This window comes from Oncorhynchus mykiss, chromosome 6 (assembly GCF_013265735.2).
Source record: "Oncorhynchus mykiss isolate Arlee chromosome 6, USDA_OmykA_1.1, whole genome shotgun sequence".
NCBI lineage: Eukaryota > Metazoa > Chordata > Actinopteri > Salmoniformes > Salmonidae > Oncorhynchus > Oncorhynchus mykiss.
Genome location: NC_048570.1, coordinates 48531390 through 48549310, shown reverse-complemented (window position 1 = coordinate 48549310; position 17921 = coordinate 48531390). Strand labels below are relative to the sequence as shown.

Sequence of the window (17921 nt, the reverse complement as noted above, 5' to 3'; positions counted from 1 at the left end):
ACAAGAGAGACACCACAACACTACATAAAGAGAGACCTAAGACAACAACATAAAATGGCAGCAACATATGACAACACATGAAAACACAGCATGGTAGCAACACCACATGACAACTACATGGTAGCAATGCAACATGGCAGCAGCACAACATGGTAGCAGCACAAAACATGGTTCAAACATTATTGGGCACAGACAACAGCACAAAAGCAAGAAGGTACAGACAACAATACATCACACGAAGCAGCCCCAACTGTCAGTGAGTGTCCATTATTGAGTCTTTGAATGAAGAGATGGATAAGAAAACTGCCCAGTTTGAGGGTTTGTTGCAGCTCGTTCAAATTGCTAGCTGCAGCGAATTGAAAAGAGGAGCGACCCAGGGATGAGTGTGCTTAGGGGGCCTTTAACAGAATGTGACTGGTAGAACAGGTGTTGTTTGTGGAGAATGAGGGCTGCAGTAGTTATCTCAGATAAGGGGGAGTGAGGCTTAAGAGGGTTTTATAAATAAGCATCAACCAGTGGGTCTTGTGACGGGTATACAGAGATGACTGGTTTACAGAGGAGTATAGAGTGCAGTGATGTGTCCCAAAGGAGTATTGGTGGCAAATGTGATGGCCGAATGGTAAAGAACATCTAACCGCTTGAGAGCACCCTTACCTGCCGATCTATAAATTGCATCTCCGTATTCTATTATGGATAGGATGGTCATCTGAATCAGCTTGATCTCCCCCTTTAAGTGAAGGATGCACCGGGACTGCCTTCCAAGCAATGGGAACCTCCCCAGAGAGGAGAGACAGGTTAAAAAGATCAAAGTACTCCCACCAGATAAAGTATTTCAACCTCAGTGCTCAAAAGTAAATAAAGACGAAAGAAAATGATAGAACCTAATTAGAGTCTGGGACAAACTGAACATCTGCATAGGTCATAACATTAATAGTGTGAGAAGCAAAACAAAAAACACCGTTTACATAACTTACGGTAGCCTAACACCACTATCACCAATAGCAACAAGTGTCACATCAAAAGTGACAAGCTCGTTGTGCTGAAAGGACAGCGACCATAAAAGCCAATTTATGCTTGATCCACGCATCTGTCACGCATCGCTGTGCACCTCTGAAATTTTGTAACAATGCAGAGGCCTCCGTTTAGCTCTGTATAGCTCTGCATTGACATGATTGGTTGAGAATAGGTGGAGGCGGTACATCCTGTTATAACACAAACTAATTTCCTTCAGAACAAACATGGAGAAATTTGACGAAAGGCTATCAGAAGAAGGTTGCAAATATAAACATCTTTATGATGCCACATGTAGGGATTTCAAAGACAATAGTTTAGTTTCAACTCCTGAAAAGAGATCAGGGAGGTAATGGGGATGGAAGGGGAAGCTTGTTACAAGAAGTGGAGGCAGTTGGTTAAGATTTTTTTTAAATTAAGGGTCGAAGTGGAGATGCAGGTGGGAAAACGGTGCCACCTTTTTACTCCATGCTATCATGGCTGAGCTCCTATGTCAATCACCAGGGAACCAACTCCAACATATTAGAAGAGGTAAGGTCTTTTTGTTTAGCAAGCCGCTCGTAATTAGCTGGCTAACTATAGAGATTAGCCCTGAATGTCACGCCCTGACCTTAGTTATCTTGTTATGGCTGCATCCCTTGTTCTCAATTTCCACCTGAAGACATACCCTAATCTAACTGCCTGTAGCTCAGCCCCAGAGGCAAGGATATGCATATTCTTGGTATCATTTGAATGGAAACATTCTGAAGTTTGTGGAAATGTTAATTGAATGTAGGAGAATATAACACAGTAGATCTGGTGGAAGAAAAGAGAAAGAAAGAGCATACGTTTTCTGTTTTTTATTGTTGTAGCATCATCCTTCACATGTACTAGAATATTGATACAGTCAGATAGGATGCTGGAGTTAATTGTGGTGGATAACACAAGAGGGCAACTGTAGGTGTACAAAGTTTCAGACTGATAACTTCAGGAATGGGTGAGCTACATGACATTTAGCATGAAGTCACCCAGGTGTCCCACACAAGTTGCCCAAATGTACCCAAGTGGCCGAATTGGTGAAATGACCTATAATTATATACAACAGTGCAAATAACTATATACAACATATCAAAAACGAATTCTAACACACAAAAAAATATACAAATATTAGAAAAAAATATTTACTCTTTGGAAGTCCTCTACACAATATTTTGCGGCCTGTGCCATGTCCCATAGCAGTCTCTTTCTGATGTAAAGCACAGGCAAACTGAACAAGTGGTGCAGGTGATGGGGGACTTCATGCAACACAGAACACAACGACGCCTCCATGCTGTAATGAACTGTGGCATATGAACACCACTGGAGGCAGGAGTAGAGGGGGCAGAGGTAGAGCGGGCAGCTTGGCACCGGGGGCTCCCAGTCGGAGTCGCTATCACTGTATGAGCCTTTTATCATCACATAAAATAAACATAAAATAAACAGATATGTATTGTATAGAGCAGAGGGAACAGTCACTAAGGTGAAGTACTGTTCAATTCAACTCCGGCCATTGTTGTGGGCCTGCCCTCCCCCCCAACAGCACCCAATGGCTATTTCATATGGAAATGGAGAGGAGTAGCAGGCGCAGTGACCATGTGTGTGTTTGCTGTTCTACTCCATTCCATTTGAATAAAAAATGGAAAATATATATATCTGACATGGAATATATATATATATATATATATATATATACATATACAGTGGGGAGAACAAGTATTTGATACACAGCAGATTTTGCAGGTTTTCCTACTTACAAAGCATGTAGAGGTCTGTCATTTTTATCATAGGTACACTTCAACTGTGAGAGACGGAATCTAAAACAAAAATCCAGAAAATCACATTGTATGATTTTTTAAGTAATTAATTTGCACTTTATTACAAATAAGTACTTCTTTCAAGCTGTCAGGCATTCCCTTGGCAGCATGAGCCTCTCGGTGGATGCTGCAGTGTACCCAAGTGGCCTCGGGAGAAACTGCTTGCACACGCGTTACCACTCTACTATGCCTCCCTGTCATGGCTTTTGCGCCATCAGTACAGATATCAACATGAACAGCAGCCACGTTTGGATGCATACAGACTGTTAGTGGAATTCTCGCGAGAGAGTAATGGTTAATGTGATTGGATGTTAATTATTTGACAAGGCTACCTGTATTTTACCTTGTGTTGTTATTTTGCTGAACACTAGATGGTTTAGTTTTATTTTTGGCAGTGAAAAGAGGCTACTCAGGCGCGTACCCCTGTTTGGGAATACCTGCTGTAAACAAACAGTGTCCTTTCAGTTGAACGTACTAGCGCTTTGCCTGTCTTCCGGACAGTTGCTAGCATAACAAATGACTAGCTAGACATTTTACGACTTCGGTGTGTTCGTAAATTCAATCTGGAGTGCCGGAGAGTGCTCTGAGTGTTCATAAATTCAGAGCTTTGTCAGATTGTGTATTTACGAACAGACAGTGTTCAGAGCGCACACTGGACGCTCTGGCTAAGGAGTAGGGTTGATCTGAACGTTCTGACTTCACAAAGGCAGTCAAGCACCCAAGCTAACTGGCTAACATGGGCTTGCTAGCTACTTTGAAACTAATGAGAGAACACCTCACTCTGACCATTTTACTCACCCTAGCAGAGCTGGTTAGGCTGTTTTCATGTTATCTAGAGCGTTGATGACTAACTGTGCTGCTGGCAACAATTTATTTACGCTTTTTTGCCAAAGGTTTACTGACACAAGCCATATTCAACTAGTGTTGATCATTTGTAAATTCATCAGTTATTCTAAGCTCTGGCACACACAGATGAGAGTGCTCTGAAATTGGAGTAGATAGCCAAAGCGAATAAACGAACACACCCTAACAATGTCCATTGAGAACCACAACGACTATACCACTTAGCGATGCTACGAATGATGTGAATAATCAAGTCAATAAACATTGGGTAGTTAAGTTAGTTAGCATATTGTTAATATTCTTGCAAGTTCGATGTACATTATGTCCCTACCTCAAGCTCCCATGCATAGCGTGAAGTGATCTGATGTTCATATAACCTTTGTCAGAAGTTAGTCACTAAATGCTCCTACCAATATCTGTTGTGTGTTAGGTTGGAACCAGTGTGCAGCAGCATCTGGATACCAAAGCAGTCAGCCCTACCTTCTTGCCTTGGGATCCACAAAGAGCAGCATTCACTCCTACTTGTTGTGATCTGCAAGCATATGGTTCCATGCAAGGCTACGGGCCCCACTGGGAGCCTTTTACGAACTCTTTAAGGCTCACTTCGTTTTTGGTACGTCATACAGTACTTGCTTGAGTAACTTATTCACTTTTGTGCAAACAACCATCTATAACATTGATATGGGGGAAACAAAGGAGACTCCCCGAGTTAAGAGCAAGAATGTTGCGTTAGTGAAGATCTGCTAAGAAGAAATTATTAAGTGTTTTCTATGCAAGACTGAGCATACAAGTTCAAGCACCTTAAAGTAATTAATGGACTCTGTCCTGGGAGAACTCTTCATCTAAAATGTGGTCAGGTGGGATGTTCACATTCCTTTGGTAGCTTTTCTGGTTTTAGAAAGCATTTAAATAATTGCCACATTAGCAGTTAATTTGGTTCAGTCGGTGATGTCGATTTCTTTCAAACCCTCAAAGCACCTTTAACACTTGTAAGGGTAATGCTGTTGGAGAAGTGTTGACTGAAAATGTAGAGTGAGACAGCGATGTCTTCCCCAGACATTGTAAATAGGTGTGCGTCTGTAACTGCTGATCTAAAGGCAGCAGGTGTAGGTCAAAGTACAGTTAATTCTGTTGTGAATTCCATGGAAGAGTTCATGATATCCAACAGCGAGCTGAAGAAACTGTCATTAAGCATGTTCTATGTGATGATGGACAAACTGAAATGTCCAAGAAAGTCGAGGAATGTTTTGAAGGGTTAGAGAATCCTTTCACTGTGCTAAATTCTGAATACAAGAGGTCCACATTCTTTCACAGAGAAGTGGGAAACTGTAGAACCAGTTGAACATGTCATTGGCTCAAGATTTGACACAAGACGAAAAAGACTTGAACATATGACCAGATTGCAGTTCAAGACAAATTTATGTATGTTCCATTATTGTCTACCTTGCAGACAACATTCAAAAGTCAACATGTTTCAGAGATGTTGCAAAGACGCGATACCAGTGACACAAGACTGTGATATTTGCGATGGAACTTTTATTAAGAGTCACCCTCTGTTCTCAATAGAAAGGCACGCAATACAGATTAAATTGTCCTATAATGATTTTGAGGTTGCAAACCCTTTGGGTTCCAAGCTAGGAATTCATAAATTGGGTGCTATATATTTTACTTTAAGGAACTTCTCTCCTAAATGGAATTCTTGTTTGACTAACATACACCTGTGAGGACTTGTTAGAGGGTGTGGCCCAGTGCAAGTTGAAGTTATTATTTCTTTATCTGAAGGAAAAACATGTAACATCTGCAGATTTAGAGATTTAAGAATACAAAGTTTTGATTATGGATTCATGAAAAGAAACAATAAACCAGTGGCTGTGAATTTATCAGAAGGATCGAATGATTTGGGACTTAATGCAATTTTGTCATGGTGCCTACTGAGAAACATTCTTATTTTGGGGGGATTTGATACCTTCTACTGACCAGCACTGAGGCCTACTCCTTTTATGACTTCAAATAGTTAACATAATATTTTCTCCTATGTTTATTTAAAACATTTGATGGTGGAGCACCGCAAACTATTTAAACAGTTTCCCCAGAAAACTTTTACCAAAGCACCATTTTCTAATTCATTATCCCCACTGCATCCAGAAAATTTGACCTGTAATTCATAGTTGGGGTATGAAGGTAAGCATAATTTTTTCAAGGACATTTCCATGCATACAAAGTAACCAAGTCAAAACATGGTTTTGTTTTCTTTCATGTCGACAACCTGCATTATCATAGATGATTTGATATACAAATGTCGTATAGAATGAATAACACATTTGTTGTCCCATATTGCTTTTTCTGGTGAGCATGTCACTTGTAATGTTGACATTATCTGTAAATGGTTACACTGATTAAAAGGAAAGGTGAGGGGTGGGTTGATGTGCATTAACATTGAAATTGATGACATTTACAATAAATGTTGGACATTTATCATGTGGAGTTGTGTTTATTCACATATATTGACACCAAGTTAAGTAATTTGGTAACAGTAACTTTCTGGATAACACTAGAGAAAAAAGTGTCAATTTTAACACAATTTTGAGTATACTTGACTCTGAAAAGAGTGATTAAATAACACTGGAGAGTATAACCAAACCAGTGTTAAATATTATTACACATTTGTGTGAATTTTAACACCATTTTGAGTCCAATTAACTCTGAAAATGTGACACTACCTGAAGATTAACTTTAACAGTATATAGACTGGGACCAAATGTTATCTGAAACAGAGTTGAATTAAACTATAGGAGTTAAATTAACACTTGTATTTATACTGTGGTAGGAGCAGCGTAAAAGAGGATAGCCCTATGGCTTGGGGGTAGAAGCTGTTAAGAAGCCTTTTGGACCTAGACTTGGTGCTCCGGTACCGCTTTCCATGCTGTAGCAGAGAAAACAAGCTGGAGTCTTTGACATTTTTTTTTTGGGGGGGGGGGGGGGGGGAACAAAGCCTGGTATAAAGGTCCTGGATGGCAGGAAGCTTGGCCCCAGTGATGTACTGGACCAGACGCACTACTCTGTAGTGCCTAACGGTCGGAGGCCAAGCGGTTGCCATACAAGGCAGTGATGCAACCAGTGGATGCTCTCGATGGTGCAGCTGTAGAACCTTTTGAGGATCCGAGGACCCATGCCAAATCTTTTCAGTCTCCTGAGGGGGAATAGGTTTTGTCGTGCCCACTTCACGACTGTCTTAGTGTGTTTCGACCATGATAGTTTGTTTTGATGTGGACACCAAGGAACTTGAAGCTCTCAACCTGCTCCACTGCAGCCCCTTCGATGAGAATGGGGGCATGCACGGTCCTCCTTTTCCTGTAGTCCACAATTATCTCCTTTGTCTTGATCACGTTGTGGGAGAAGTTGTTGTCCTGGCACCACATGGCCAGGTCTCTGATCACCTCCATATAGGCTGTCTCGCTGTTGGTGATCAGGCCTACCACTGTTGTGTCATCTGCAAACTTGAGTCGTGCTTGGCCATGCAGTCATGAGTGAACAGGGAGTACAGGAGGGGACTGAGCACGCACCCCTGAGGGGCCCCCGTGTTGAGGATCAGCGTGGCAGATGTGTTATGTGCATTACCACCTGGGGGCGTCCTGTCAGGAAGTCCAGGATCCAGTTGCAGAGGGAGGTGTTTAGTGATGAGCTTTGAGGGCACTATGGTGTTGAACGCTGAGCTGTACTCAGTGAATAGCATTCTCACATAGGTGTTTCTTTTGTCCAGGTGGGAAAGGGCAGTGTTGACTGCAATAGAGATTGCATCATCTGTGGATCTGTTGGGGCGGTATGCAAATTGGAGTGGGTCTAGGGATTCTTGGATAATGGTGTTGATGTGAGCCATGACCAGCCTTCCAAAGCACTTCATGGCTACAGACGTGAGTGCTACAGTTCGGTAGTCATTTAGGCAGGTTACCTTAGAGTTCTTGGGCACAGGGACTATTGTGGTCTGCTTAAAACATGTTATTACAGACTCAGTCAGGGACAGGTTGAAAATGTCACTGAAAACACTTGCCAGTTGGTCAGCGCATGCTCGGAGTACACGTCCTGGTAAATCTGACCATAATTCTATCCTGATTCATGCTTACAAGCAAAAACTAAAGCAGGAAGCACCAGTGACTCGGTCAGTTAGAAAGTGGTCAGATGAAGCAGATGCTAAGCTACAGAACTGTTTTGCTATCACAGACTGCAATATGTTCTGGGAATCTTCCGATGGCATTGAGGAGTACACCACAGTCACTGGCTTCATCAACAAGTGCCTCGATGACGTCGTCCCCACAGTGACTGTATGCCATGGACTACAGGCAACATTTGCACTAAGCTAAAGAGTAGAGCTGCTGCTTTCAAGGCGCGGGACTCCAACCCGGAAGCTTATAAAAAATCCTTATAAGAAATCAATGTTTTAACACTTAAAAAAAAAAGTTTTTTACTTCAAGCATTGTTGTTATGGGCTTGTAAGTAATCATTTCACTGTACGGTTTACACCTGTTGTATTCGGCACATGTGACAAATAAAAATTGATTTGTGCCCCCCTCCAGCCAGGTTGGGGTGTGTGTCCCAATATCTATAAATGTCACCCCTTTTGCAGTCAAATATTTTTCACAACAATCCATTTCATAAATGAGAGACAGAGATTTTTTTTTAAAGATGGCTGTGTTTTGTTCTACATTTGGTAGGGGTATCTCAAAAACTAAAGCCATTTTTGAGGATTGGCCACTAGCCTAGCTTAACTTCTTTCAGAGTGAAGTAACTGGCAGCTTTTTAAACTGTATTTTCAGAGTAGCTTCCCCAACAGTGTCATTTATACACATCATCACATAATTTACACATCATTGGAAAAACCCCATGGGGAAAAAATGATCACTTCCATATCGGTGCAGCATTAGCTGAGTGTACTCCTGTCCAGTAGGTTGCGGTATACAGCTGAACTTGGTTGCGCTAGCTGTTATTGATGAAGAATTGTGAAAGCCTCTTAAAAGACCGATTTATCAGATCGCCGGGTTAGACTGCTAGATAAGTATTCAAATACAAGGTAAAACAAATACATGTATCATGTTTATCTGAAATTGGGGAATTCAAGTTTGGTACCGCTCAACGTTACTTTAAATTAGCTAAATGCGTAACGTTAGCTAGCTAATGCTAACTTGAGCAAGAGTCAGCTAGCTAACTAGCTAGCAACTGAATGGGAGTTCCCTTTGGCCAACGTTACAATTGCCAATGTAGAACGCTAGGTTTTCCCCATTACATTACTGTTTCGTCCTTTTCCTCTGATCTAGCTAGCACCACGTTTTCAAAAAATCGAATAGGCTTAATTTAGGGTGTGTTCGTAAATTGACTTTTGAGTGCCAGAGTGCGCTCTGGGCGTTTTTAAATTCAGAGTGTTGTCAGATTGTCCGTTCGTAAATGGGCGTTCAGAGCGCACACTGGACGCTCTGGCGGATGAATAGGGTCCGAGTGTTCTAACCTCACAACGGCAGTCAAGCACCCAAACTAACTGAGATAACAGCTCACTCTGACCATTTTACTCACCCTAGCAGTTGGTTGCTGTGCTTTTGGCAACACGTTAATTACGTTTTTTTTTGCCGAAGATTACTGGCACGGGCCATATTCAACCGGTGTTGAGCATTCATAAATTCATCAGGTTTTCTGTGCTCTGGCACACTGACGAGAGTGCTCTGAAATCGGAGTAGATAGCCAAAGTGAATTTGCAGTTCGCATTATGTTTATTATGGCATAGGCTAGATGACGAGAAAATGTATTGGTTTGCTAACTAGCTAGCTAACGTTATAGCTAGCTTATAGTTTTCAATTCGAGCTTGACTGTTGTAATGGGCCTCAGTCTGTGGCATGGTTGTTTATAGTTTACATTCTGGTTGGTGTTATTGCTAGCTAGAACGTTTCATTAAAATTGACGTTCCTTTCCTTATTCAAGAGCCGAAATGACTACTGCTCCATACAACTACTCCTACATCTTCAAATACATTATTATTGGTAAGTGGATTCCCATATTTTACATAGCTCACTGAAATTAATGTTAGTTGATGTCTCATCGCAGTTGTTTTGGTCTTATGTAAAAGTGCCCTCTGAGAATACTGCTTAAGTGTACATACTCTTTTATAAATGAGCCCAACTACAACACTCTTCCCATAAATCTTCAACATCACTGTTTCATATAAGCCTTTGAATAATTGTAAGCGTTGCCTATATTGCTTTGTTTTCTCCCACTACAGGGGATATGGGTGTAGGGAAATCATGTCTGCTTCACCAGTTCACAGAAAAGAAATGTGAGTATGGTCTAAAAAGCAGTGGTGTCTCCTTTATGGAAGATTGTACACAATCATGTTACTGTACCACTGCATGTTTACAAAGTTTACTTTCCATTCAAGGTTACATAATCCAGGGATGTATTCATTAATGCACACTAGCAAAACATTTTGCAACAGAATCAAGTGTTTCTTCAGTATCATAATGACCTTTATTTGCCAAGTACATTTACATTAATATACAAACAGAATACAGGCAAGTCAACATAGTCACCATACAGAATAGGATTTATTGGACAAGTTGGGATTAGACCCTCCTGTTTACTTTAGTTTGGTTCCTAGTGAATACACCTCTGTTAACAATCCAAGAAATGTGCACTGCACTCAAGATACTCTCTTCAATAGATACTTTTAGTACGCTAATAGGGCCTATCTGTTTTCCCAACAGTCATGGCAGACTGCCCCCACACTATTGGAGTCGAGTTTGGCACAAGGATAATCGAGGTGAGCGGCCAGAAGATCAAACTGCAGATCTGGGACACTGCGGGACAGGAGCGCTTTAGGGCCGTCACACGCAGCTACTACAGGGGAGCAGCAGGGGCACTCATGGTCTATGACATCACCAGGTAGGCCAGGATCTCAGCTGGGCTTTACTTGAAGTGACTATCAGGGCCAGCACCAGAACTAAGCAGTTGGACGGGCGTTGGATTTCCATAAGGGGACAAAAATGTTTTACGCTAGAACTGCTTTGCGTCGAGGGATGAGCAGCTAATGAGCAGTCATTCTGATTGCAACATTCTAACAGTGTTATTAATACATTTCATATATGCTATCGCAAATATAATAATTTGGTTGTGTTTATGAAGGTCTTAGGTAACATTAGAACACGATTACATTTCCCCCCCCAAATAACACACAACCATTTTCATTAGTTTGTTACTTTTGGTAATGTAGTGTATATCCAACAGTATGTGGACACCTGCTTGTCGAACATCTCATTACAAAATCATGGGCATTAATATGGAGTTGGTCCCTTCTTTTTGCTGCTATAACAGCCCCCATTCAGCCACGAGCATTAGTGAGATTGGGCGATTAGGCTTGGCTCGCAGTCGTCCTTCCAATTCCTGCCGAAGGTGTTCGATGGAGTTCAGGTCAGGCCTCTGTGCAGGCCACTCAAGTTCTTCCACATCAATCTTGACAAACCATTTCTGTATTATCCTCGCTTTGTGTACAGGGGCATTGTCATTCTGAAACAGGAAAGGGCCTTCCCCAAACTGTTGCCACAAAGTTGGAAGCACAGAATTGTCTAGAAAAGGGGTAGGCAACCCTGGTCCTGGAGTGAGGCAGGCACTTCATGGTTTTGATTTAACCGACCTGGAAGACCAGGTGTGTTGAATTTAGGCAATCATTGAACTGATCAATTAGCTCAGTTGGTCAAGTGTGGTACCTAGCTGGAACAAAATCTTGCAGTACCTGCGGCACTCCAGGAACAGGGTTGCCAACCCCTGGTCTAGAATGTCATTGTATGCTGTAGTGTTAAGATTTCTGTTAACTGAAACTAAAGGGCCTAGTACAAACCATGAAAAACAGCCCCAGACCATTAGTCATCCACCAAACTTTACAGTTGGCACTATGCATTTGGGCAGGTAGCGTTCTCCTGGCATCCACCAATCCCAGATTTGTCTATTGGACTGCCAGATGGTGAAGCGTAATTCATCACTCCAGAGAATGCATTTCCACTGCTCCAGAGTCCAATGGCGGTGAGCTTTACACCACTCCAGACCACACTTGGCATTGCGCATGGTGATCTTAGGCTTGTGTGCGGCTGCTCGGCCATGGAAACCCATTTCATGAAGCTCCCGACAAACAGTTCTTGTGCTGACATTGCTTCGAAAGGCAGTTTGGAACTCGGTAGTGGGTGATGCAACCGAAGACAGACAATTTTTACGCGCTTCAGTCCCGTTCTGTGAGCTTGTGTGGCCTACCACTTCACGGCTTAGCCGTTGTTGCTCCTAGATGTTTCCACTTCAAATAAGAGCACTTACAGTTAACCGGGGCAGCTCTAGCATGGCAGAAATTTGAAGAACTGATTTGTTGGAAAGGTGGCATCCTATGACTGTCCCACATTGAAAGTCTCTGAGCTCTTCAGTAAGGCCATTCTACTGCCAATGTTTGTCTATGGAGATTGCATGGATGTGTGCTCAATTTTATACACCTGTTAGCAGCGGGGGTGGGTGAAATAGCCAAATCCATTAATTTGAAGGGGTGTCTACATACGTGTGTGTGTGTGTATATATATATCTATCTATCTGGTGCTGTCTGGACAAAAAGAGTATGACATGCCATAGTATTTTTGTCCAGACAGCATCACATACGTGGGCCACACACACTGAGATAGAGGAATGCTGGTTCGGGTGACTTATGAGATTGATGCGTCTTTCTGTTGGCTCGCGTCCCGTTTAAATAAATTATCAATATTTGATTTGGACGGGCAAGGGGATACGGTAGAGCGGACCAGGCCCCTTAAGGCCCGCCCATGACGCCGGCTCTGGCGACTATTACATTGATTATTTATCTAGCCTCCCAGATTAAGCCTAGTCCTGGACTAAAAAGCATGTTTAATGGAGAATGTCAATTTAAAGTGCTTTTTAAATCCAGGCCTATGCAAAATCTGGGTTTCGGCAAACCCATAAGGTGCCCAGCATTTGAGTGTTGAGAATTAGCATGGATTCAGTAACCCCATTTAACCTTTAGTTCAATTTCCATTGTTTTGTATTCACAATGACTTATCTGGTATTATGTCTTTGTACATTTGAACTGAAATTCTATTATTGTTATGGTTCCAAATGTTCTCTTGTCCTTTCCTGTAGGAGAAGCACATACAACCACCTTAGCAGCTGGCTGACTGATGCTAGAAACCTCACCAACCCTAATACTGTGAGTCAGCCAGCTGGAAATCTGAACTCCTGATCAGACTGTGGGATGTCTTTACAAGACAGTTGTATATTTCCATGCTGCCATGACAACCCTGGCCTGTGTGCTATCTCCCTAGGTGATCATTCTTATTGGAAACAAGGCAGACTTGGAGGCCCAGCGAGATGTAACCTATGAGGAGGCTAAGCAGTTTGCTGAGGAGAATGGTAAGATTTATCACTGCAGATCTCCATGTACTGTAGATCATGGGAAATCAAAGTTGTAACAATCACTTTCTATTTGCAAAAACTTTTCTTATGAACCTAATTCAGTCTTTTGTTTTTGTAGGTCTATTGTTCCTAGAGGCTAGTGCAAAGACGTAAGTTAACACACCCAAACGTTTTCACTTGCATAAAAGAGTGCATTGAAGTTACTAGGGGACTAGTCAGTCTATTGTGCCTGAGTCTGTTGTTTTCCTGTAACCCAGGGGTGAGAATGTGGAGGACGCGTTCCTGGAGGCAGCCAAGAAGATCTACCAGAACATTCAGGACGGAAGCCTGGACCTGAACGCCGCCGAGTCTGGTGTCCAGCACAAGCCCTCCGCCCCGCAGGGTGGACGGCTGACCAGTGAACCGCAGCCTCAGAAGGAAAGCTGCAGCTGCTAATGACCCCACCCACTGACCCTTCAGCTGACCTTTGCCCCCTGTGCCACAGCCTCCCTCTACCACCCAGGAGCCCACATGCCTCCACCAAGGCACTGACATGACAGTCTGGGCCCCAGTAGGCTCTGAGCCAGGGATGGGCATTATACCATTCCCAGCCATCTCCCTCTCATCTCTCTCTTTCTGTCTCCCCGTATCTATCTCACACGGCTATGCTGTATGTCCCCATAGCCTACATAACCCAGTGCACCCAGCGCCTATGATGAGATGAGCAAGCTTCATGGGTCACACATTGTGATTAGAACACAGCAACAGAGAAATAGGCCTTTGTGGCTGGCTGGCTGCTCTACTGAAGAAAATGCCTTTTTCTATCCACAGAAGAAACCATGATGTGCATAACTATAAATGGAATGATTCATCACTCTTGAGGTGTTTTGAATGTAGTACTGTTTTAATTCAAATTAAATTATTAAGAGTGGCTGCAAAATACTCAGCAAACAGGCACAGATACCAAAGATAATGGATGCATGATTCACTCAACGTGTATAACCATTTACCAAATTGTTAATTCTTTTCAAACGTTTCCGGAGGTTTTATCGGTCTTGGAATACGTTGGATTGACTTTTTGTTCGATACAATTAATATAAAATATTTGTTTTTTTTGTACCCATTTATTTTAATGAACATTAGTGGGAAATGATGGGTACAGTATCATGTAGAATATGAGTGTGTGAAAGACCAAATTGTCAAATTTCTTAGGTGCCTCAATGAGAGAGGTGTGACCTGTAGCATGTACTATTGGAAAGTTAGACAGAACACTGGGCGTTGGAGTCCAAGAGAAATCTTTGCACTTTTTGTGATGTGGTCTGGAGGCCGTTTCGGTGGAGATGGAGCTCCAGCAGGGGGGTTTTCACTAGAAACTATACGGAAGCAAACAGGGAGGGACTAACCTAATTGTCCAATGAATACACCCCATCAGTAGAGATTCTGATCAGTGAGACATCTCGGATGCCCACTCCAGCTGTGACTCAAATGGGAGTATTGTATGTGGATCTATGGTGGCTGTGAAAATTGGTCATCCTGCTCAGCCCGTGGCTTTGTATTAGAGGGATATCTCTCCTATGTCCCCTGGGGCACTTTAGTAGGACTTAGCTGGTGAACTGAGGTTGTGAGGTGGTTCAGCAATGCACCTCTCCCTTTGATTGATGTAATCTCAGGGACTTCATCTCACTGCTTGCATCCCAAATTGTACCCATAGGACTCTGGTCAGAAGTCGTGCACTGCATAGGTAATAATGCGGCATTTGGGATACGACTCTTGATCACACCCCCCATATCATTCTCTCTGTGATTGTTTTTGCCTAATTTAGTGTTAACTTGTTACGCAGAATAATGTAGAACGCTGTTCTGTAAATTCAATAGGCTACTATATTAGATTCATAACTCCTATTTTGATATATTTTACTGCCTCTCTTCAGATCATATGCACAGATTGTACAAAACATTAGGGACACATTAATATTGAGTTGCACCCGCTTTTGCCCCCAGAACAGCTTCACTTTGTTGGGGCATGGACTCTACAATGTGTCAAGCTTTCCACAAGGATGCTAGCCCATGTTGACTCGATGCTTCCCACAGTTTTGTCAAGTTGGCTGGATGCCCTTTGGTTGGTGGACCATTGTTGATACACAAGGGAAACTGTTGAGCATGAAAAACCCAGCAACGTTGCAGTTCTTGACACCTACTACCATACCCCATTCAAAGGCACAAAAATATTTTGTTTTTTTTTTGTCTGGTTTGTTCCAATTCTAATAACACCAGATTCATTCCCTTCTTGTAATGGAGCATCGAGGAGCGCTGTCTGAGCCACGCAGATATCTTAGCTACTCACCTAAAGCGGTTCCTGCCCCTTTTCTTCATGTCTTAGCAGGGGTCTATTCCAGAGGAGGCTGGTGGCAGGCCCTATAGGAGGACAGGCTCATTTTAATGGTAGAAATGGAACGGAGTCAAACAAGTTGATTGATGTTACGATTCCATTTCAGACTTTACAATGAACTCTTCCTCCACCAGATTCCTCTGGTGTATACACTATGAACCAAATGAAAGCAAATGGGTAAGGACCTACCTGAATTTGTCCAATAACAAACCCTTGTTTTTGTTGCAAAATGTTTTCTAATGCAAATCGTTTTGCACTAATGAATACACCCCAGAGGATAGGGAAGCTCATTCCTCAACCATTTCACAACAATAATCTCCACATTGGGATGACCACACGTGGTGCATTCTGTAGAGAGCTTATGTTTCTCATGTTTTGTGAAATATATTTTTCTTACTAATCTTTCGTTGAAGTCATTCCATATTTACTTTTCCATTTACCTTGACATCACTGATGTACTTGATTTCTTAGTTGGAGAGATGTCGAGCTATGATTCTGAAGGCTTTTTTTTTTCCCCAGCAAAGGTGTTAGTGTGTTATGTTCAATCTGTATTTCAGGACCCAGTATCGCAACGCAGCAGTGGTGTTATCTTGAAAATGGGCTTAGAACATACAACTGTAATGCAATTTCTCAAAGCTCGATGCACTGTAAAAAGACTGGTCCAGTCTGCCTTTCACTCAAGTTTTTTGGTGGCATGAAGAGACTGGCTAATATTAGTTGTGGTGCTTTTCCCCATGCGGTCTCCTTGGAAGTGTTGAGAAGGATTTAAATTGGTCTCATTAAATGTAGCTCCATCACGTAAGCCTAGTCTCATATTCACAAAGCAGCTGAGTGGGAGAGAATCTAGGATCAGGTCCCACCCTCTCCATGTAGTCTTATTCATTATGATCTAAAAGACTAAACTAATCCTGGATCCACACTCTTACTCTGATAGGCTTGATACATATGGCCCCTGGTCAAAAATCTTACTTGTTGGAATTGGTTCACTGATGGCTAGCCATTTCTGTTTGTAATGATTTTCTTTGATTAATGTAACATTTTTGTCTTGAGCAAATGTACAATTGTGTTTGCATAATGTACTTTCATTATTGAATTACTTTATTTAGATAACCATTATTGTACATTCTTTATACTCTTGTGAATCTAAGCACAGATGCTCTTGACAAGACCAGATTATAAAAAGTTTCTGTGTAATAATACTGGCTTCGAAGGACCACCTCTTGAACCATGGTAAAATATTTATGGATAAACAACACTTAATCTCAGTTGAGCTTTCTGTAATTAGATTTTGTTCTGGATTAAGGGCAATCTTGTGTGTGGCAACTAGGGATGTGCATCTTTCCCTTTAAAGATGACTCGGTACGTATCTATACTGAACAAAAAAATAAATGCAACCAAAAAAATGTTGGTCCCATGTTTCATGTGCTGAAATAAAAGATCCCAGTAATATTCCATACACCAAATATGTTTATTTCTCTCAAATTGTGTGCACAAATTTGTTTACATCCCCGTTAGTGAGCTTTTCTCCTTTGCAATGACAACGCAGCCACGTGACAGGTGTGGCATATTAAGAAGCTGATAAAACAGCATGATCATTACGTGCACCTTGTCCTAGGGACAATAAAAGGCCACTCTACGATACCACAGATGTCTCATGTTTTGAGGAAGTGTGCAGACATGCTGACTGCAAGAATGTCCACCAGAGCTGTTGTCAGAGAATTGAAACTAATTTATCCACTATAAACCGCCTCCAATGTCATTTTAGAGAATTTGGCAGAACATCCAACCGGCCTTACAACCTCAGACCACGTGTAACCATGCCAGCCCAGGACCTCCACATCCAGCTTCTTCTTCTGAGACCAGCCAGCCGGACAGCTGATGAAACTGAGGAGTATTTCTGTATGTAATAAAGCCCTTTTGTGGGGGAAAACTAATTCTGATTGGCTGGGTCTGGCTGCCCAGTGGGTGGGTTTATGCCCTCCCAGACCCACCCATGGCTGAGCCCCTGCCCGGTCATGTAAAATCCAAAGATTAGGGCCTAATGAATTAATTTCAATTGACTGATTTCCTTATATCAGTGGTTCCCAAACTTTTTATAGTCCCGTACCCCTTCAAACATTCAACCTCCAGCTGCATACCCCCTCTAGCATCTGGGTCAGCACACTCTCAAATGTTTTTTGACATCATTGTAAGCCTGCCACACACACTATACAATACATTTATTAAACACAATGAGTGTGAGTTGTCACAACCCGGCTCGTGGGAAGTGACAAAGAGCTCTTATAGGACCAGGGCACAAATAATGATCAATATTTTCTTCAACCATCTTACATAAACCTTATTTGTTAATCAAAAATTGTGAATAACTCACCACAGGTTAATGAAAAGGGTGTGCTTGAAAGGATGCACATAACTGCAATGTTGGGTTGT

General features: G+C 42.1%; 1 protein-coding gene across 1 annotated transcript; it reads left to right on the top strand.

Annotated features, from left to right (window-relative positions):
- Nucleotides 1-8424: 8424 nt before the first annotated feature.
- On the top strand, nt 8425-13626 carry rab14 (RAB14, member RAS oncogene family). The gene is made up of 8 exons (XM_021606685.2): nt 8425-8751; nt 9651-9709; nt 9949-10002; nt 10430-10607; nt 12852-12918; nt 13034-13121; nt 13243-13273; nt 13382-13626. The coding sequence occupies exons 2-8, from the start codon at nt 9658-9660 to the stop codon at nt 13557-13559; spliced, it is 648 nt and encodes a 215-aa protein (XP_021462360.1). The 5' UTR covers nt 8425-8751; nt 9651-9657; the 3' UTR covers nt 13560-13626.
- The last annotated feature ends 4295 nt before the right edge of the window (nt 13627-17921 follow it).